Source organism: Heptranchias perlo, unplaced genomic scaffold, assembly GCF_035084215.1.
Source record: "Heptranchias perlo isolate sHepPer1 unplaced genomic scaffold, sHepPer1.hap1 HAP1_SCAFFOLD_44, whole genome shotgun sequence".
Lineage (NCBI taxonomy): Eukaryota > Metazoa > Chordata > Chondrichthyes > Hexanchiformes > Hexanchidae > Heptranchias > Heptranchias perlo.
The window spans coordinates 4,701,683-4,724,843 of NW_027139453.1; the positions used below are offsets into that span (position 1 = coordinate 4,701,683).

Sequence of the window (23,161 nt, forward strand, 5' to 3'; positions counted from 1 at the left end):
GTACCGGAAATGCTCAAATTCCATTTGTTCACAACAGCTGACTGTACATTTCCATCATTGAGTATCTGGGTGCACGGGCAGGAAAACTGCAAAAGTGGTTTCCGTGCAGATTGCTTCTGCGTGTATGCGCATGAGTATAGAAAATTAAGGGATGATCTAATTGAGGTGTTTTTGATGATTGAAGGAGTTGATACGTTGATAGAGAGAAACTATTTCCTCTGGTGGGGAAGTCTAGAACAAGATGGAACAACCGAAAATTAGAGCTGGGCCGTTAAGTGGTGATTGAGATTTTCTCGCTGCTCCATTCAACAACATCACTTCTGTTGGACACAATCCTCCTCCTCCATTTGTCTTTGGAGTGTGACACTTCCGACAATGCAGCACACCCGCAGGGCTGCACTGAAGTGTCAGCTTAGATTATCTGCTGGAATCTCTGGATTGCGTTTGGACAAAATAACCGTCTGGCTCAGAATCGAGAATTCAACCGCTGAGCCAAGGCTGACAGTTTAAAGGTATAAATGTTAAAAGGAGCGAACGGGAGAACAGGACTAAAATAGATAGCGGATTGGGAGAAACACACCGGCGGAGATTTGTTGACCAAAGTGACCTGTAATACCCAATGATCCCACCTGTCTTTATAAAGAAAGGGGGCTTTGAAGATCATAATACTGAACAGGACATGACCCGCCTGAAAGTGGAACTGGCCCAATTTAATCGGCTGGAATGAAGGTAAATTAAACGGGACCAGCTGTGGGGCCGGCGAAATAACAGATGGATAAAGAACAGGTTAAAGGCTGAATGGGTCACATCACTGACAGAGGTTCCAGGGATAAACAGGGAGGTTGTAACAAAATAAGATTAAATAAAAAGATATAAACTCTGGGGTGGCATTTTCAGGAGCTAAATGTGCACACAGATTAGTAAAGTTTCAGTAAGATATGAGTGAGGTACAACTTAAACATTCTCCCAGTAGGAGGCAACTGGGTATTGCAAACCAAGAGATCCGTGAATGAACTAAGAGAACTGAGCTAATAGCATGTTAAAAAGGAACACGTGATCAATGTTACTGGGTGACAATATGGAACAAAATGCGAGTTATGAAAAGAACAGCATTCAAAGTATTTGTTTGGAGACAAAAAGAGAAGTGATCAACTTAATGGCACGCAGCAAGCGTTATTAGGGGCATTTAAGAAAGAAAACGATAATGAATCTAAGAGAGGGCGTGTTTAGAGTGTAAAGCAACATCAGAGCGTTTATAATGTGAGGGGGAACTGGGACTCTAGCACAGGCGCGATGTTGGCAGATGTTGGCAGATCCTCCTTGAGCTCTCACACAGACGCAGAAGGTTAACTGGTGATTTGATTGAGGTTTCTTCGGATTTTGAAAGGAATTGATGCAGTAGATCGAGAGAAACATTTTTCGCTTGTGAAGGGTCTATGACCAGGGGGCATAACCTTAGAATCAGAGTCAGGTCATTCAGTAGAGAAGTTTGGAAAGGGGTGGTCGAAGTGTGGAACTATCTCACACTAAAAGCAATAGTTACTCGCTTAATCAATAACTTAAAACCTGAGATCGATAGATTTTGGCAGCAATGGGTATTAAGGGATATGGAGCCAAGGCGGGTAAATGGAGTTAGGGGATAGATCAGCCCTGATCTCATTGAATGGCGGAACAGGCTCGAGAGACTGAATGACCTGTTCCTGTTCCTATGTTCCTATGTATAGATCATGCTATCTTTGTCACATATTTCCCAGCGTTGTGTTTGTGAAAAGTCGGGAAGCAGAGCCCGCCTGCTGGGACCCGCTAAACCAATCGAGGAGCACAGGATGGGATATGAGACGGAATACAGTTCTAATGCTGGGAATTCTGCCGCTATTGTCCTCGTTTAACTAATTTAAATATTAATTTGAGAGGATATTTCACTCCATTCTTCAGCTCCTCTCTGAATTTAGTCTGGGTCACTGCATAAATAAACGTGTTTGTGCAGCAGCTCAAAAGCAGGAGCATGTAGCTGGTTTGATCTGCGATAAACATCGGGTCATTGAAACCTGTGGAATAATAACGGTTTGTAATTTGCATTGATAGGGAAAATAAAACATACGTCATCCATAGCAGTATGAAATTGGCGGATATCGCAAACAGTAAGATGATGGATTTTCTTCGGTTCTCCATCTCCGGATCATTGTGATTCGCATCACATTTGCTGCCCCTAAGCCTCCTGCGGACTCTACTGGCAGCCAGAATGTTTCCGACAGTCACAGAATTGAGCAGCAATATCAGGAATACTGGGAGCAGTGGAGTGAAACAGCGGTGAATCCATGCAAATGCTACCCATGCAGCTGAAGTATAACAATCTGGTTTTACACGACAGATCCAGTGTACGTTCTCCAATATAAAGTAAGGTTCAAATGCAAAGTACCAGGGGATATTTTTCAAACAGAACAGCGGGCACAAAGTTCCTATAACCACGGCTGCAGTTTTCTCGGTGCAATATTTAGTCCTCAGCTTCTGGTAACAAATGGTTATAAAACGATCAAAAGTGAAAGCGACTGTTAACCAGACAGAAATGTCTGAGAGAGCATGGTTAAGGGCAGTTTGGAAAGAGCACACAGGGGTGAGGAACAGGAAGTTATTCGGGAAATAATACTCCTTAATCCGAAACAGTACCACGTCATTGATAATGACCAATAGATCCGCCACTGCCATGGCCACCAGGTAGCGGGTTACACATTTAGAGAGACCGCACTTTCCTCGGGACAGGATAACAATCGTCATCACGTTAGCTGTAAAAAGGAAACAAACAGAAACAGGGAATCACGCTTCAGGTTACAGCTAAAAAAATCAGCTTCACAGTATCTTGTGTGAAACATACAGCTTATGAGAGTACATTAGAGTGGTGAGTAAATAAGTACAAATAAATAATCCCAGTAAAGAGGAAGGAATGAATCAAAGACATTCTCTGTGAATTTGCTCGGAACTGCACCCTCTCTGACGCCGTAAGTTCGCCAGAGGAGCAGTGTAAACCCAGCGCAGCACCAAGGATTGTTAATGCCATTGATGAACATTTGCCAAAAACAAAGCGAGATAATATGTTATATATAATTACAATCAGTTGTAAGTCAGAAGGGCAAATGAAATAATGGAAAGAAAACGTAAGAATATAGATTGCAAGTAAGTAATAAATCGTCAACTATAAATTGGGAGATAATTAATCAGTGCAGAGCAGTGAAAATTATGCCAGCTCAAAATGCGGTCAATGCAAAATGGGGACCCCGAAGGGTGATCTCAACTCGCTGGGTTTGGACCCGTGAGCAGGAGAGGGGAGTGGACCAGGTGGTGGTCGGAAATAGTTCGGAGTTGTCAGATTTTATTCTCAGACTGGAGGTCGTGACAACAGATTGCAGCAAAACTCTGCTGTCAAACATCATCATACAAGGGAACTTGGCAGGTTTGAACTCGACCAAGTTGCAGCAATTTCGTTTCACAAACCCCAGCTGAACCGTTCACATGGTCAAAAGACTTTCCATCGCTGCAAAACCCATGTCTGTCATCGACAACTTCCACAGTCCAACACCATCTGGGGAAACTCCAACAATGTCCGCAAGGGGCAAAGGGTTAGTAATGAGCAGCAACGGACAACTTTATCTTGTTCTATTATGCCTAAAAAACAAATGTACCTCCCAAGTACAGGATGCAACAAGGGACACAATCCGACCTCAAAGGGAAATGATGGCAGCAATCCCGAGATCGAATAATAGACCAGTGCAAGTGACAATAGAGGCTGTCGTTCAACCCGGTCCCCGGATTACAGTACAGACCAGTGCAATTGATAATAGAGTCTCTCGTTCTACCAGGTCCACGGATCGCAGAACAGACCAGTGAAAGTGACAATAGAGGCTGTATTTCCACCAATGGAAACAAAGTACCTGCCGAGATTCAACTTCAGAAAGATTGTCTGTGACATTCATACCTCTGAATTGAATCCATCTGTAATATCACTCCGACAAAAAAGTGTTATGAAGAATTTGTCTCCATGGTCTGGAATGAAGTAATTGAGGAAATTGTAGCTGCGTTCGTAAATAGTCTTCAAAATCTCATTATTCATTAATTGTGCTGTTGGATTGGAAAATTACAATGGACTCTCCAATATTTGAGAAGGGTGGGAGATAGAAACTATATAACGATATACCTGCCGCTCTAAAGTCAGTTGTGGGAAAATTACCAGAATCTGTTAATAGGGACAGAGTGACTGAGCACTTGGACAAATTTGAGCCACATGCTAGTGAAGAGAAACACAGGGTAATTCGGCACCAACGCGTGGCGAAGGCTCTGGTGTCGGGACTCAGGCTTTCGTTTCCTCAAACAGTGGCACTCCAACGACATAGGTAGGACTAAGAAAGAGGTTCTGCTGAGGGAGTTTGAGCTGCTATAGACTGAATTATAAAGCAGAACTACAAAGGTGATAATCTCTGGATTATGACATGAGCCAGGAACAAATTGGCACAGAGTAAATCAGATCAGAGAGAAGAATGCGTGGCTCAAAGATTGGTGTGGGAGAAGTGGGTTTAGGTTCCTGGAGCACTGGCACCAATACTGGGGAAAGAGGGAGCTGTTCCGTTAGGACGGGCTTCACCTGAACCAAGCTGGGACAAATGTTCTGGCAAACTGAATAACTAGGGCGGTAGAGAAGGTTTTAAACTAAATAGAGTGGGGGAGGGCTCAGGTGGGATGAAGTTTAGATTAATAAAAAGAAAAGAAAAGGAAGCAGTACAGGAAAGCGATGTGGGTAAAGATAAACAGAGTGTGTCAGGAAGGGACAGAGCATACAAACATAAGAGTGCACTAGCAAATGGGGCCTGGGTAGGAAAGAATGGTAAAAAGACAAATTTAAAGTTTCTTTATCTGAATGCATGCAGCATTCGTAATAAGATCGAAGAATTGACGGCACAAATAGAAACAAATGGGTATGATCTCGTGGTCATTATAGCGACGTGGTTGCAAGGTGACCTCGGTTGGGACCTAAATATTCAGGGTTATTTAACATTTAGGAAGGATAGGAAAAAAGGTAAAGGTGGTGGGCAGGCTCTGTTAATAAAGGATGAAATTGGTATAATATTGAGAAATGATCTTCGCTCAGAAGATCAAGGTTTCGAAACAATTTGGGTGGAGGTAAGAAATTACAAGGGAAAGAAATCACTGATGTGAGAAGTATATAGGCCCGCTAACAGTAGCTACACTGCAGGGCACAATACTAATCAGGAACTAAGGGGGGCTTCTAAAAAAATGTAATGCAAAAATCATGGGCGATTTCATGATTCACATAGATTGGACAAATCAAATTGGCAAAATAGCCCTGAGCAGCAGTTGACAGAGTGTATTCGCGACTGGTTCTTAGACCAATACGTCGGGGTACCAATCAGGGAGCAGACCATTTTGGATCTGGCAATGGGTAACGAAACAGGATTAATTAACGATCTCAAAGTGAAAGATCCCTTGGGAAGCAGTGATCACAGCATGATAGAATTTCACATCCAGTTTGAGAGCGAGGATCTTGGGTCTTGCTTTCAACTGGTTAAGTTCAATTTTAAAGTGTACATTTTTAAGTTTCTGTCAGGCTTCAGCAGAGAGAGCTGCTGTAGTAAGTAAATTGGTTAGCTAGATTAAACTGGTACCTGAAGGTGGGGCAGGGCTGACTCATCTGAGTCACAAACTGTAGAAATACAGGGGCATGTCAGTGCGACAGCACGGAGTGCGGCAGGACAGAGTGGCTTGCTGAGCGTTTGGTAAGTGTGGGAGTTCGGTGAAGTGGGGGAAGGAGGTGCTGCTTTGCCTTGCTTTTCCTAACTTTTTCCACAGAGCGGCAGTGGACCTGAGCGTTGAAGACTGAGATTGGGGAATAAAAGCAGCAGCAGACCTGCAACAAGAGAAAAGAACTGTGCAACGTCACAGGTGAGACAGGAGAGTCCGAGAGGTGAGCACAGTATAAAAGGAGAGACCGAAAGCGGGAGGAGAGTCTGAGAGTTTAAGGCAAGTCATGGCAGCACAGCTCGCACTCGTGATATGCTCCACCTGCACTATGTGGGAAGTCATGGACACTACCAGTGTCCCTGGCGACCATGTGTGCAGGAAGTGTGTCCAGCTGCAGCTACTGGCTAATCGTATTTCGGAGCTGGAGCTGCGGGTGGATTCACTGTAGAGCATCCGCGATGCTTAAACTATCGTGGATAGCACGTTCAGTGAGGTGGTCACACCGCAGGTAAAGATTTCACAGGCAGAAAGGAAATGGGTGACCACCAGGCAGAGTAAAAGGACTAGGCAGGTAGAGCAGGAGTCCTCTGGGGCCATCTCCCTCTCAAATAGATATTCTGCTTTCGATAATGTTGGGGGAGATGGCTTATCAGGGGAAAGCAGCATGAGCCAAGTTCTGGGCACCACGGGTGGCTCTGCTGCACAGGAGGGGAGGAAGAAGTGTGGCAGGGCAATAGTGATAGGGGATTCAATTGTAAGGGCAACAGAGAGGCGTTTCTGCGGCCGCAAACGTGATTCCAGGAAGGTATGTTGCCTCCCTGGGTCTAGGGTCAAAGATGTCACGGAGCGGCTGCAGGGCATTCTGGAGGGGGAGGGTGAACAGCCAGTAGTCGTGGTCCATATTGGTACGAACGACATAGGTAAAAAAGGGATGAGGTTCTGCAAGGTGAATTTAATGAGTTAGGAGATAAATTAAAAAGCAGGACTTCAAAGGTAACGATCTCAGGATTACTACCAGTGCCACGTGCTCGTGAGTATAGGAACAGGAGAATAGACAGGATGAATGCGTGGCTGCAGGGACGGTGTAGGAAGGAGGGATTTAGATTCATGGGACATTTGGTCCGGTTCTGGCGAAGTTGGGACCTGCACAAACGGGACGGATAAACCCGAGCAGGAACGGGACCAATATCCTCGCGGGGGTGTTTGCTGGTGCTGTTGGGGAAGGTTTAAACTCGAGTGGCAGGGGGATGGTAACCTGAGCGGGGAGTCAGAAGGGAATAAAGTTGAGAGCAGCAAGAGAGGGGAAGATCCAGGGGAAATTTACAATACAAATAGTACAAACAGTTGTTCAAGAACAAGTGAAAGGGAAAAGCCGTAGAGCAGCAGAAAGAAAGTGCACTTGAAGCACGAGAGATAAAATAAGAACGAGAAGGCGTAAGGCAGCAAAGCTGAAGGTCAGGCTCGGGTGTGTGGCCCAACTAAGAGTTCTATTTACAAATGCACGGAGTATAAGGAATAAATTAAATGAACTACAGGTTCAAATTCAAATTGGAGGGTATGACATGATAGATATTACTGAGACTTGGCTGCAGGATGGTCAGGATTGGGAACTAATTATACCAGGTTATAAGGTCTACATGAGAGATAGGGTAAATGGATGATGGGGAGGAGTAGCCTTAATGATTAGAGATGAAATCACTTCAATGATAAAGGGGGATATAACGAGAGGTAAGCAGCCAACAGAGACCTTATGGGTTGAATGGAGAAATAGGATAGGATCTAAGAATATAGTTGCAGTTGTATACAGGAGCTCTGGCAGCAGCTCTGAAGTGCTAGATTGTATAAATGCAGAGATTCGACAAGCGTGTAAGAAAGGCATAGTGGTCTTAATGGGGGACTTCAACCTTCACATAGATTGGGAAAAGCAGACTAGCAACTGTCAGAAAGGTAGTGAATTTCTTGAGAGTGTCCGGGATAGTTTTCAACAGCAGTATGCCCTGAAGGCAACAAGGGGGCAAGCCATATTCGATTTAGTAATGAGTAATGAACCAGATTTATTTAACGGCTTAACTGTGCGTGAACATCTATCCAATAGTGATCATGACATGATCGAGTTCAATGTAGTGTTTGAAAGGGAAAAAGTGAGTCAGCTGCTAAGATTCTAGACTTGGGCAAGGCCGACATCAATGGGATGAGACAGAGACTGTCCACAGTAAACTGGGCAAATCTGTTCATGGGTAAAACGTCTGATGATCAGTGGGAAATGTTTAAAGAAACATTTGACGTGATACATAATTGGTTTATACCCCTGAGGTGAAAGAACTCTACTTGCCAAAAAAAACCGCCATGGACAACAAAAGAGGTAAGCGAGAGTATAAGGCATAAGGAAAGTGCATACAAAAAGACATAAAATGGTGCAGATCTTGGCGAATGGGACAGATACCAAGATCAACAAAGGGTCACAAAGCAGATAGTAAGGGCTGCAAAAAGAAAGTATGACATGAAACTTGCAAGGCATATCAAAAGCAATACGAAGAACGTTAATAGTTATATTAGGAATAAGAGGGTGGTCAGGAGCAGTGTTGGCCCCTTGAAAACTGAAAGTGGGGATATTGTCATTGACAATGGGGAAATGGCGGGCATGTTGAACAATTACTTTGCGTCGATATTCACAGTTGAAAAAGAGGATAGCATGCCGGAAATCCCAAGAAAACTGATATTGAATCGGGGACAGGAACTCGATAAAATTAACATAAGTAAAGCAACAATAATGAAGAAAATAAAAACACTAAAGAGTGACATTAGTGGAGCCCCGCAGGCATCTGCATTGTGGCCTTAATTATTCACAATATTTATTAACGACTTAGATGAAGGCATAGAAAGTCTCATATCTAAATTTGCCGATGACACAAAGATTGGTGGCATTGTAATCAGTGTAGATGAAAACATAAAATTACAAAGTGATATTGATAGATTAGGTGAATGGGCAAAACTGTGGCAAATGGAATTCAGTGCAGACAAATGCGAGGTCATCCACTTTGGATCCAAAAAGGAAAGAAAAGGGTACTTTCTAAATGGTAAAAAGTGAAAAAAACAGTGGATGTCCAAAGGGACTTCGGGGTTCAGGTACATAGATCATTGAAGTGACATGAACAGGTGCAGAAAATAATCAAGAAGGCAAATGGAATGTTGGCCTTTATATCTGAAGGACTGGAGTACAAGGGGGCAGAAGTTATGCTGCAGCTATAAAAAAAAACATGGTTAGACCGCATCTGGATTACTGTGAGCAGTTCTGGGAACCGCACCTTCGGAAGGACACATTGGCCTTGGAGGGAGTGCAGCGTAGGTTTACTAGAATGATACCCGGACTTCAAGGGTTAAGTTACGAGGAGGGATGACACAAATTTGGGTTGTATTCTCCAGAGTTTCGAAGGTTAAGGGGTGATCTGATCGAAGTTTATAAGATATTAAGGGGAACGGATAGGGTGGATAGAGAGAAACTATTTCCGCTGGTTGGGGATTTTAGGAGTCGGGGGCACTGTCTATAAATTAGAGTCAGACCTTTCAGGAGCGAGATTAGAAAACATTTCTGCACAGAAAGTCTTGTAGAAGTTTGGAACTCACTTTCGAAAACGGCAATTGATACTATCTCAATTGCTAAATTTAAATCTGATATCGATAGCTTTTTGTCAAACAAATGTATTAAGGGATATGGGCCAAAGGCAGGTATATGGTGTTCGATCACGGATCAGCCATGATCTTATCAAATGGCGGAGCAGGCACGAGGGGCTGAATGGCCTACTCGTGTTCCGATGTTCCTTTGTTCCTATGTCTGAAACTATTGTATTGAACTTAAAGAAGGGCAATTATAAAGGAATGAGGGCGGAATTGGCTGAAGTGGATTGGGTAAATAGATTTGATGGTATGATGGTGGAAAAGCAGTGGCAAACATTTAAAAAATATACTTTGTGACTCGCAACAAAAATATATCCCTGTTAGGACGAAAGACTCCACAAAAATGGTGAACCAACCAAGGCTAACTAAGGAAGTTATAGATGGTATCAGTTTAAAAGAAAAAGCATACAGCATGGCAAAGATTACTGGTAAGCCAGAAGATTGGGAAAAGTTTAAAAAACAGCAAAGGATGACAAAAGGAATAATAAAGAGGGAGAAAATAAATTATGAGAGTAAACTATCAAGACATAAAAACTGACAGTAAAAGCTTCCACAAGTAAATAAAAGGAAGAGGGTAGCTAAAGCAAACATTGGTCCCTTCGAGGATGAGACTGGCGAAAAAATAACGGAAAACAAGCAAATGGCAGAGTAATTGAACAGAAATGTTGTATCTGTTTTCACATTAGAAGACACTGATATTATAACAATAGTAGTTGAAAATCAAGGGGCAAAGGAGAGGGAGGAACTAAAAACAATCACTATCACTGGAGAAAAAGTATTAGGTAAACTAATGGGTCTAAAGGCTGACAATTCCGCTAGACTTGATGGCTTGTATCCGATGATATTAAAGGAAGTGGCTACAGAGATCGTGGATGCATTGGTTGTAATCTTCCAGAATTCAGGAGATTCTGGAAAGATCCCAGCGGATTGGAAAACCGCAAACGTAACACCCCTATTTAAGAAGGGAAGGGAGTGAGACAGAAAATGGTAACGAAGGACCAGTTAGCCTGACATCTGTAATTGAGAAAATGCTAGAATCCATTATTAAGGAAGTAGTAGCAGGACTTTTGGAGACTCATAATACAATCAAGAAGAGTCAACATGGTTTTATGAAGGGGAAATCGTGCCTGACAAATTTATTAGAGTTCCTTGAGGAAGTAACGGGCAGGGTGGATAAAGTGCAAGTAATGGATGCAGTGTATTTGGATTTCCAAAAGGCATTCGATAAGGTGCGATATAAAAGATTGCTGCACAAGATAAGAGCTCATGGTGTTGGAGGTAATATATTGGCATCGATAGAGGATTGGCTAACTAACAGAAAACAAAGAGTCGGGATCAAAAGGGTCATTTTGAAAATGTCAATCTGTACCTTTTGGGGTGTCGCAGGGCTCAGTGCTGGGGCCTTAACTATTTGCAAAATATATCAATGACTTGGATGAAGGAACAGAGTGTCTTGTAGGGAAATTTGCTGATGATACAAAGATAGTTGTAAAATCAAGTTGCGATGAGAACACAAAGTGTCTGCAAAGGGATATTGACAGGTTAAGTGAATGGGCAAAAAATTGGCAGATGGAATATAATGTCGGAAAACGTGAAGTCATCCACTTTGGGAGGAAAAGTAAACAAGCAAAATATTATTTGAATGGAGAAATCCTACAAAATGCTGCGCTACAGAGGGTTCTGTGTGTCCTCGTCCATGAAACAGAAAAAATCAACATACACGTGCAGCAGGTAATCCGGAAGGCAAACGGAATATTGGCCTTTATTTCGAGGGGGATGGAGTGTAAAAGCAGGGAGATCATGCTACAACTGTACAGGGTGCTGGTGAGATAACACCTGGAGTAGTGCGAACAGTTCTGGTGCCCTTATTTAAGGAAGGACATAATTACATTGGAGGCAGTTCAGAGAAGGTTCACTAGGTTGATTCGGGATATGGAAGCGTTGTCCTATGAGGAAAGATTGAACAGGTGGGGTGTGAACTCATTCGGGTTTAGAAGAATGAGAGGAGATCTTATTGAAACCTACAAGTTTCTGAGGGGACTCGAAAGGGTAGATGCTGAGAGGATGTTACCCCTCATGGGGGAATCTAAAACTAGGGGGCATAGACTCAGAATAAGGGGTCGCCCGTTTAAGACGGAAATGAGCAGTGATTTCTTCTCCCCGAGGGTCGTGAATCTTTGGAATTTTTTACCCCAAAAAGCTGTGAAGGCCGAGTCATTGAACCTATTCAAGGCTGAGTGAGACAATTTTTTGATCAGCAAGGGATTCAAAGTATATGGACAATAGGCAGGAAAGTGGAGTTGAGGTAAAAATCAGATCAGCCATGATCTGATAGAATGGCGGAGCATGGTCGAGGGGACGAATGGCCTACTCCTGATCCTATCTCTTATGGTCTTATGGTCTTGTGGTCTTTTGCAATAGGGGGAGCCTTTACAAACCGGATGGCCTCTACCTGTACAACTGTGGTGGGAGGTGGTTGGGGTGAGAGGTGTTGGCAGGCAAGATAGCTGGAATGATGGGGGAGGGTTTAACCTGGATGCGGGGGTGTTTGCGGTCAGTGTAAGAGAACACCAGTTAAATTGGAGCAACTTTTATGTGTACCAGTGAAAACACAAATCAAAGCTTAATGAGTCTAATTCCAATAGTGGGAGGTCAACAAACTAAAATTATTGATAAAGTAAATGGGAAAGACAAAAATCAGAAAGCTAAAAAAGCTGCGCTTGCATTAATAGAAGAAGTCTGATAACTAAGATGGGTGATCTGGAAGGTATTGCAGCGGTTCATAGATTGGACATTAGTTTCATTACAGAGACATGGTGGAATGATTCCAATCAATGGTATACCTATCTGGTAGGGTGTAAATTGTTTAGAGTAGACCGTGTCAAGAGAGAGGGCGATGGTGTTGCAGCATATGTAAACTCCAGTATTGAGGCACAAGTCAGAGAGGATATATAAAAGGAAAGTGCTCCTCTACTTTTCCGAGTTGCTCACCATTTAGAATATCCCCCGATTTATCTTTCTTAGTTCCAACATGGATGACCTCACACTTGCCCACATTAATCTCCACCTGCCATAATTTTGCAGCGCGTTTCCCGCCTAATATCCTTCTCTGCTCAACCGACAAGTTCTGTGAGCGGAGCGCCGGTGGAATAGCGCCACCCGGTGGGAAGGTATCTAACTGATCACCAAGCCAGTTGAATCGCAGAATGTCCGTGCCGTGGACAAGGTGAAACCCGAACTCAGGCCAGCCAAGATGACTTTAAAACTTGCTCAATTACGGAGCTGTAGTTGTCGAACTTTCAGCTGCTTACCTCTCAGTGAAACGTCGTGTAATTATATTGAAACTGGTAAGAATATTGATAAATATGAGGCGGTCGTAATGGATGGTCAGAAAGTTCGGTGGCATATTCAATGGAATGGATTGTCCTCGGTCTCAGTGCGAGCACCCCATACCAATCAATGTGTACACACATGGCCGCCTGAATTGCCTGAGATGCAAAGATGTAGATGAAAGATTCAGTTCAGTCCTCTCCACTGATCAACTTGAGCAGTTTTTATTGATTTACTCGGGGAGAGAATTCCAAAGATCCACTGCCCTCTGAATGAAGAAATTCCTCCTCATTTCAGTCATAAATGGCCGTCCGCTTATTCTGTAAGTATGCCCCCTAGTTCGAGGCTGTCTAGCCAGGAGAATCAACTTCTCAGCATCTACCCTGTCAAGCGCCCTCAGAATATTATGTGTTTCAATGAGATCACCTCTCATGCTTCTAATCTACAGAGAGTACAGCCCCATTCAACTCAATCTCTCCTCAGCGGAACATCTCTCATCGCAGGAATCAATGAAGTGAAAATACTGGCACCGCCTTCAAGAATATCCTTCCTCAGCTATGGAGACCAAAACTGTACACATTGCTCCAGGTGAAGACTCACTAAAGCCCTGCACAACTTCAGTAAGATTTCCTTACTCTTGTAATCCAACCCCCTTGCAATAAAGGCCAACATGCTTATTGTTTGCTGGACCAACATGTTTATTTTCGAGTTCCTTGTACGAGGACATCCAAATCTCTGTGAACACCAACATCTAATAAATTCTCATCATTTAAAAAATAATCTGTTTTTCTATTCTTCCTACCAAAGTGAGTAACCTCACATTTCCATACATTGTACTCCTTCTAACACCTTCTTTCCCACTCACTTAACCGGTGTATACCCCTTTGCAGACTTTTTGTATTCTCCTCACAGCTTACATTCCCAACTAGCTTTGCATCATCAGCAGACTTGGATACATTACACTCGGCCCCTTCATCTAAGTCATTAATAGAGATTGTAAATAGCTGAGGCCCAAACACCGACCTTTCGACACCCCACTAGTTACAGCCTGCCAACCTGTAAATGTCCCGTTCATCTCTGCACTTTGTTTTCTGTCCGTTAAGCAATCCTCTATCCATCGAAACACAAACATAGAAACATAGAAAATAGGAGCAAGAGTAGGCCTTTCGGCCCTTCGGGCCTGCTCCGCCATTCAAAATGATCATGGCTGATCGTCTAACTCAGTACCCTGCTCCCGCATTTTCCCCATATCCCGTGATCCCTTTAGCATGAAGAAATATACCGATCTCCTTCTTGAATACATCTAATAACTTAGTCTCCACTGCCTTCTGTGGTAGAGAATTCCACAGGTTCACCACACTCTGAGTGAAGCAATTTCACGTCATCCCGGTTCTAAGTGGCATACCCCGTATACTGAGACTGTGACCCCTGGTTCTGGACTCCCCAGCCATCGGGAACATCCTCCCTACATCTAGTCTGTCTCGTTCTGTTAGAATTTCATATGTTTCGATGATATCACCTCTCATTATTCTAAACTCTAGTGAATATAGGCCTAGTCGACCCAATCTCTCCTCATACGTCAGTCCTGCCATCCCAGGAATCAGTCTGGTAAACCTTCGTTGCACTCCCTCCATGGCAAGGACATCCGTCCTCAGATAAGGAGACCAAAACTGCACACAATACTCCAGATGTGGTCTCACCAACTCCCTGTATAACAGCAGTAAGACATCCCTGCTCCTGGACTCGAATCCTCCTACTCCCACCAGTGTTTTCTACTCCTTGTTAAATCTTTCTTCCACCCAAACTGATTCTACTTCCTGTTCTTCTGAACCAAGATCCATTCTCTCCACTGTCCTCATGTCATCCTTTATTATCAGATCGACACCCCTTCATTTGCTGCTCTGCTTTCGGAACGTCAAGTTCCATGGAATATTTCATTCCGAACCTTGGTCACCTTGAAATCATGTTTCTCTAATGGCGATTAGGTCAAACCATTTTATCTCTATTTGTGCAACTAATTCGTCTCTCTTATTAAGAAGCTCCGTACATTCAGATAAAGAGCCTTTAATTTTAACTTTTTATCATTTCCTAAACTTTGAACTTATTTTTTGATGCGTTAATGGAACAGCTCCCTCTTTCGATCGTACAGTTGCCAATGTTCAATGAATTGAAACCCTTGTCTCCCACATCACTCTTTGAGCCACGCATTTAACTCTTTGACCTGTTTGTCCCTACGCCAATCTGCACGTGGCTCAGGTAGTATTACAGAGATTATCACCTTTGAGATTCTGTTTGTTAATTCAAACCCTAACTCCTCAAATTGCCTCAGCAGAACCTCATTCTTCTTTCTACCTGTGTCGTTGGCTCCTACATGGACCACGGCAAATGAATCCTCCCCCTCATGCCCTAAGTTATTCTCCAGCCGCGAGGAGATATCCATAACCTTGGCAAACGGTTGGCAACGCATCCCACGGGAATCTCGGTCGCGGCTGCAGAGAACTGTGTCTATCCCCCTGAATATAATATCCCCGACCACTACAACATTCATTTACTCCCCCGACTTGAATGGCCTCCTGTGCCACAGTGCCGTGGTATCTTTGCCCATCCTACCTGCAATCTTTGCTTTCAACCTTAAAGGTAGCAAGTGCCTTGTACCCGTAGGACAAGGTCAAATGCTGTGGCTCCTCCAACATTACATCCAGGGTCCCCATAACAGCCTGACTCGCAATCACACCCTCCTGTTTTTGACCACTGAACGAATCTAAACTACAACCTAATCTAAGGGGTGTGAATGTCTCCTGGATGAAAGTGTCCAGTTAACTCTACCCTTTCCGGATGCATTGCAGTGTCTGCACCTCGGACTTCAGCTGAACAACTTTGAGCTGAATCGCCTTGAACTGTGGACACTTACCACATATGTGGTTGCCTGGGATCTCTCTGATCTCCACAAACTCCCACATGCTGCTTTTCCATTCACTTAACAGAAATACAGTGTTCATAACCTGACAACAGCCCACTGGCTGAATATTGCTCACATTCTCAATTACAGCCGCATCAACTTGAAACATTCAATGTATTTCGTTGGAGATTAAAAACACATTATAACATCAATTAACATATCACACAAGAAAGATGGAGGAAAGGGAGGTGGTGATATTCTCTGAATTTCTGACACTCACCCGAAATCAGCAAAAGAATCACTTCAGGACAAATACAGCAAACGACCAGACCCGCAAGAGCAGCAGTGACACAGTGAGACCCGGATTTATACGAACAGGAACCGGTTTCTATGATTTACCGGGAACTCGAAGGGTTCCAAGATTAACACAGGAATTAATTTGCACCTCTAAAGGTTTCAGTTACTCTGGAAATGGACATACGATGAATGCAACTCTCATTTCAGAAATTATGGCTCATGGTCCTAGATACGGGATATAAGGACATAGGAACAGGAGGAGATCATTCAGCCCTACGAGCCTGTACCTCCATTGAATTAGATCATGGCGGATTTGTAACCGAACTCCATTTACCCACCTTTGCTCCATATCCACTGATATTCTGACCCAACAATGATCTATCGATCTCAGTGCTCATTTCTAGATTTCCAGAATGCTTACTGTGAAAAAAATGTTACCTTATTTCACTCAAAAATGGCCGAGCTCCAATGTTAAATTTAACCTCTTCTTCAGGACCCCACCATGATACATTCTTTCTCTGCATCTACCTCATCGAATCCCTTTACCATTTTAAATAGCGAGATCAGATCATCCTTCAACCATCTAAACTCACGGAAATACAACCACGCTCATGCAACCCGGCTTCATAATTGAACCCTGTCAGCCCCGGTATCATTTTGATGAATCTGTGCTGCATCCCCTCAAAGGCCAATATATCCTTCCTGAGATTCTGTGCCCAAATCTAAAAAGAGTGCTCCAGATCGGGTCTGACCAAAGCTCTGTACAACTGAAGTAGCACTTCCACACTTTTCAATTAAACCCCCTGGCGATAAAAGACAACATTCCATTAACATCGACCCCTACTTTCTGTCTCCGATCTCACAACCAATTACCGACTCATGTCACAATTTAACTCCAATTCTAGACGTCCGCAATTTTGCAAATGTTCTCTTGAGCGAAAACTATCAAAAGCACGGAAATAATTGACATTGTAGCATAACTTGAGAATGTGGAGTTAGGGGTATATAACATTTCACACATTACTGAAGATATTCTCAGATAAAATTACACCAGCTGACAGCACGTTCAATGATTGTAACAGATTGGAGCTTTTGCTGGTCATTACAAGTACATTATGATCCCAATGAAAATATCATAAAAGGAAGGTGGGGGGAAACGCAGATTTGATATTCAATGAAATTTTGACATTGAGAGAGAAACAGTAACACAAATGCTTCAGAATAAACAACAATTTATCGGACACATAACAAGAACATTGATTTATTTAAACCCTGATTCATAAAGTAAGTAATTGTTCTGAATCAAACATCAAACACCACCTGGAGAACAGGAACACGGCGAACGGATATACAATCAATTAAACTTTATTTGTGTCTGAGAATTGATGGTGACTCTGGGTGCGGAACACCGAGCTACAACTGACCCTGTAAGTTGATGTATTCAGAGAAACCCTCATTAATAGAGGCGCGAATTTTCCAGTGGGAGTATTAGGCTGCATTGACATTGAGACTGGTGACAGTCAGAGGGACAGTCAGGCAACTCACTTCACTCGGTTCTTACTGAGCAACATCTTTAAACAGACTTCACAGTTTTATAATCAAACAGCCGAAATATTGATGGTTTATTCCGATCACAGGTGGATGGAGGAAGAGGTGATGAAGGGATATGGGGACAGGGCGGCAAAATGCGATCAGAACAATCTTCTCACTCTAAGGATCTGAGTGATATTAAAGGTGAATTTGTATCGAGCAGCGTTTTGACCGGGCGGACAGACTTGCTAAAAGTGCAGCAGGTGTATCAACCTGCACGTGAGTGATCTAACTGATAAAAGTGTCCGGTTAGTATAAAGGGGCCATAACCCGGCATCTAATCGATGCTATGGGTAAAATACAGGTGGTGGAGGATGAAACGGGTTTCTCAAATCGGGTCAAACCCAGGACAGTTTCATGGAGCGCCGCTCCGCGGTTTCAATCGCTCTATCACTGCATTGGATTCCCAATCTCACCTGTATCGTGACAGAAAGGGGTCTGACATAAACTAGCTGCCTCCCACCGGCAGAGGGCAGCAAAATGCCGGCCCGTTGGTTGAAGAGGTGGCTGATTTCAGGCTGAGAACCGTTCATGGGAGAAGATCAGGGGGAGAATCAGTGTTCTACGTGGAGCACAAACCCACCCTGGGAATGGATTGTGATCACCAGGAATAATATCAACACTTTGGTGGGAAAAGACCGAAAACAGTCTGAAAGTTCTGATTAATGGGATTGAACAAATCCCACTCATGATTGTTCGGATTCACAGTTAGATGTCCAGGTTTAGAACGGATATGAACGAGCGTTCGATCAGCGGAAGGAGGGGAGGAGAGGGAGTCTGTTATATGTCCAGTTCTTGAACGTATATTACCGAGTGTTAGATGAGGGGAAGGAGCAGAGGAGAAGAAATCTGTTATATGTCCAGGTATTGAACGGATATTGCCGAGTGTTAGATGAGGGGAAGGAGGAGAGGAGAGGGAGTCTTTTGGGACCACGGGAAATAACTTTAAATCTAAATATATCCACTGTATCACAAACTGCAAGGATTCTCAGTTAAAAATGCATCAATTTGAAACTCATTTGATGATCAAAATAAGCTGCAGCTTTTGATGGAGATGAACAATAACATTATACTGTCAATAGAATGATCAGTCAAGGAACAAGATAGAGCGGGAAATACAGTCACTGAATTTCTGCCCTTGATTTAACTTGGAAAAAACACAGTGAAATAAGGACAGTTACCGAGATAAGAGTAGTAATACGGTTAAATTCTGAATCATACATTTAGGAAATGAATATAATAACTTACCGGGGACTCCAATGGCTGCTATAATCGGATAGTAAATCATTCCTGTCTGTATAATTGGCGGTAACACGGTAAATGGATACACGGCGAATGGAACTCTCATTCTGTCAGAGAAGTGATGGTGAATCTTGACGCTGGACACACGGCTCCAACTGACTCTGTGAGATGAGAGATTAAGAGAAAATCATTATTTATAATCGAGGGAAACATCCAGTGGGATCAGGGAACAGCAGCATTGACATTACTTCCAGTCATTTGGACAGACCGCAATTCCCTTCACTGTGATGTTTGTGCTGCACTAATTAATTCCAAAGGATATTGCAAGTATTTTCAAATGGAACAGCCCAACGATTGGTGCAATATTATGTTCATATTTCTATCTAACAATATACAATAAGCCGGACTCTGACAGCATCACTGCAACACGTTAAACAGAAGGAGGTTCAATTTCCCTCCTGTTTTGTGACACGGTTCACTCCTGTCGATGCACCGACTCAATACCAAGAATTCTCAAACATGCTTCACGGGTTTGCATTGCTCCCCGCGATGAAAACACGTGGTATCATATTGTCATATTATGTTTCAGCACTGGAGGAGGCCATTCGGCCCATTGTTCCTTTGCCGGTTCTTTGAAAAAGCTATCCATTTCGTCCCATTCCCCTATTCTTTCCCCGTACATTTCTATATGTTTTCATTTCAAGTATTCATCTAATTCCCCTTTTTATAGTTACGATTGAACCTGCTTCCACCACCCTTTCAAGCACTGCTGTTAAGACCACTAAAACTAGCTGTGTAAAAAAAATATTTCCTCATGACCGTTCATGATTTTGAACACCTTTATGATATCTTCCCTTAGCCTTTTTTGTTCTCAGGAGAAAAACCCCGGCTTCTCCAATCTCTACACATAACTGAAATGCATCATCCCTAGTATCTATTAAATCTCTTCAGAGCCCTCTCTAAAGCATTGACATCTTTCCTAAAGTGTGGTTCCCAGAATTGAAAACAATATTGCAGTTGCCGCATTACGGGAGTTTCCTAATGGTTTGGTATAACTTCCTTAATTTTGAACTTGATGCCTCTAATAATAAAGCTCAGGATCCCCTATGCCTTTTAATAGCCTTCTCAACTTGTCCTGCCACTTTCAAATATTTGTGTATGTGCACATCTAGCTCTCTCTGTTCCTGCACCTCTTTGAAATTGTACCATTTAGTTTTTATTACCTCTCCTCATTCTTCCAACCAAAATATATCCCCTTGCACTTCTCTGTGTTAAATTTAATCTGCCATGAGTCTGCCCATTTCACCAGTCTGTCTATGTCCTCCTGAAGTCTGCTGCTATCCTCCACATTGTTTGCTACATTTCCCTGTCATCTGCAAACTTTAAAATTATAACATCCATACCGATGTCCAGGTCATTAACATATATCAAAAAGAACTGTGGTCCTAATACTGACCACTGGGGAACACCACTGTATTCTTCCCACCAGTCTGAAAAACGAGTGTTCACCACTACTTTCTGCTTTCTGTCTCTCAGCCAATTTTGTATTCACGCTGCAAGTGTCCCATTAATCGCACGGGCTTTAATTTTGGTAATAAGTATATTATGTGTTACTTTATCAAATTCCCTTTGAAAGTCCATTTACACAACAACAATTGCACCAACCTCGTCAACCCTCTCCACTATTTCATGAAAGAACTTAATCAAGTTAGTCAAACACGATTTCCTTCAACAAATCCGTGCTGACTTTATCTTATTATCCTTTTCCAAGTGATAATTAAGTTTGTCCCAGATTATTGGCCCTAAATGTTGCCCCATCGCCGACGTTAGGCTGACTGACCTGTAATTGCCTTCTTTTCCCCCTTTGTGATCAGACGTGTGACAGATGTAACGTTTTCCTTTCGTTCCTCAGCCATGCTATCTGCTTCCACAAGAACATCTCCTTTTATTGTCCCTGATCGGTCCCACCCTTCCTTTGACTTCTCATATTTATACAATTATGAGACTTTTGCTTCCCTTTTATGTGAGCCACTAATCTATTCTCATATTCTCTTTACCCCTCTTATTCCCTTTTTTAGATCTCCTCTGTACTTTCTGTATTCAGCCTAGTTCTCTACTGTTTTATGATCCTTACATTTGTCATAAGCCTTCTTTTTCTGTTTCATTTTAGTCTCCGTATCTTTAGTCATGCGTGGATCTCTCGCTTTCCATGCCCTTCCTTTCTACCTCTCAGTGATGTGTCCACTCTGTACCGGAAACCAACTCCTCCTTGACCTTCCCCGTAATTATTGTAAACCTAATGATATTATGATCAGTGTTCGCCAAATTCTGCCCCACTGTAACATGCTCCACCTGCCCAACTTCATTCCCCAGAACTAGACCCTGCATTGTATTCTTACTCGGTGGGCTGGAAACACCCTGTCCCATAACGTTATCTTGTACACATTTCAGGAACTCCTTCCCCACTTTGCCCTTTACAGTCTTTACTGTCCCATTCTATATTGGGACAATTGAATCCCCCGTTATCAGAACTCTATAGTTCTTGCATCGTTCTGTAATTTGCCCCCAAATTTGCTCCTCTATCTCCTTCCCACTATTTGGTGGTCTACAGTTTACATCCAGTTGCGTAATAGCTTCTCTATTGTATCTTAATTTTAAACAAATAGTTTCTGTCTTTGAACTCTTGACTACATCATCCCTTTCCAGTGCTATATTAGTGCATTCGATCAATACTGCCTCTCTTTCCTTCACTTCCCTATCTTTCCTGAATGCCTTGTGGCCGGGAATATTAAGTACACTGTCCTCCCCTTCATTGAGCAAGGTGTCTGTTATTGCCACAAAATCATAGAACCATTAAGCGACTTGAGCCTGCAGCTCACCAACCTGTTTTGCCACGCTACGTACATTTAGGCACATGCACTCCAAACTCATCTTAGACTGCTTTGGATTTGACCCTGTCTGATATCTCCTGTTTCTGAACTCTCTTTTTAATCTAGTGTTATTTGACCTTCCCAATCCTCTGTGTTCGTTGCTTCTCCCCTCCATTGTTTCCTTCTGATGCTCATGCCCCTGCCAATTTGGTTTAAACGCTCCACCACTTCACTAGTTAGCCTCCTCGCGAGGACATTAGTCCCAGCTCTGTTGAGGTGCAACACGTCCATTTTGAAAAAATCCCTCCTGCCCCAGAACTAATCCCAATGTCCCAGGAATCTGAAGCCTTCCCTCTTGCACCATTTATCCATCTGTTTGAATGTGGCCGTTCAGGCTCTTTATTCAATTAGGAATTTATGTCTTTCGGGCGGGAAGACATAAGGCTTTGCCCGAACACCTCAGGTGGACTAATGTAACCATAGACAAGGGCTTGAAATAACGTCGATTTCATTGAAACGAAGAACTTTAACGGTTACAGATGATGATGAAACTGACACCTTTCTATTTGAAGAGCGCTACCCGAGGTATCGGGACCTGGACGATATTGGAATAGGTTGTGACAAGTATGAAGCAGAAGCTCTACGGAAATCCACATCCCCAGGAGTCTGTGGGCTGCGGTGGGGATTCCAGATTCTGCTCCGTTCATTAATTTCAATTATTGTCCATTCCAGAGAGTTTCACTTTGATGTTTTCTGTGGTATTATAATAGTTCACGCCAAGGACAACATGGACATTAGGAACAGTTGGAGGCCATTCAACCCGTCGGGCCTGTTCTACCATTCGGTTAGATCATGGCTGATCTTCGCCTTAAATCCATTTTCCCAACTTTGCTCCCGATCCCTTGATACCCTTAACTAACAGAAATCTATCTATCTCAGTGTTGATAACTGCAATTGACCCTCGGACTCGACAGTCTACATGGGCCGGGACTGTTTTACACCCGACCATTTCTAACAGACTCAGGACAGACCTGACGTAAATACACACATTCATTGTCTTACTGACTGTACGATTTCAACATTGTCGTTCTGGGTGCACGGGCAGGACATGTTGTAACGTTGACTTTATTTCTACTGTTTGGATTCATAAAGAAGGAAATAAAACGGCTTTTGAAGCTACCGGTGCGACGAGGTGGCCGAAATCATGAGGCGATGCTAATGCAGTGCGCTCGCAGGGTCCGAATCCCATTCTCCTCGCTATTGTATTACAAGTTGGATGCAGCCCTACCGATAAATGTTCTATTGTTTTTTACATTATGTAATTGGCTTGAAATCTATTCCTATCACTCCGGTGTTTTTTCTCTGTGTTTTCACATTTTGCATTCTGCATCAATGAGATCAACTGAATTTGGATAAATAAACATTCAGCTTCTATCTGCACATCATCTTGAAACATTCCAACATTTTCTCCACGTGCGTTGCGTCAATAAACCGTGTACATTCTGTCCTC

The 23,161-nt window shown here is 43.0% G+C and overlaps 1 protein-coding gene across 1 annotated transcript; it reads right to left on the minus strand.

Moving 5' to 3' along the window:
- Positions 1-1,872: 1,872 nt before the first annotated feature.
- On the minus strand, positions 1,873-15,220 carry LOC137312897 (probable G-protein coupled receptor 139). Its single transcript, XM_067979274.1, has 2 exons — positions 15,106-15,220; positions 1,873-2,783 (listed from the first exon to the last, which is right to left on the minus strand). The coding sequence occupies exons 1-2, from the start codon at positions 15,218-15,220 to the stop codon at positions 1,873-1,875; spliced, it is 1,026 nt and encodes a 341-aa protein (XP_067835375.1).
- Between the last annotated feature and the right edge of the window lie 7,941 nt (positions 15,221-23,161).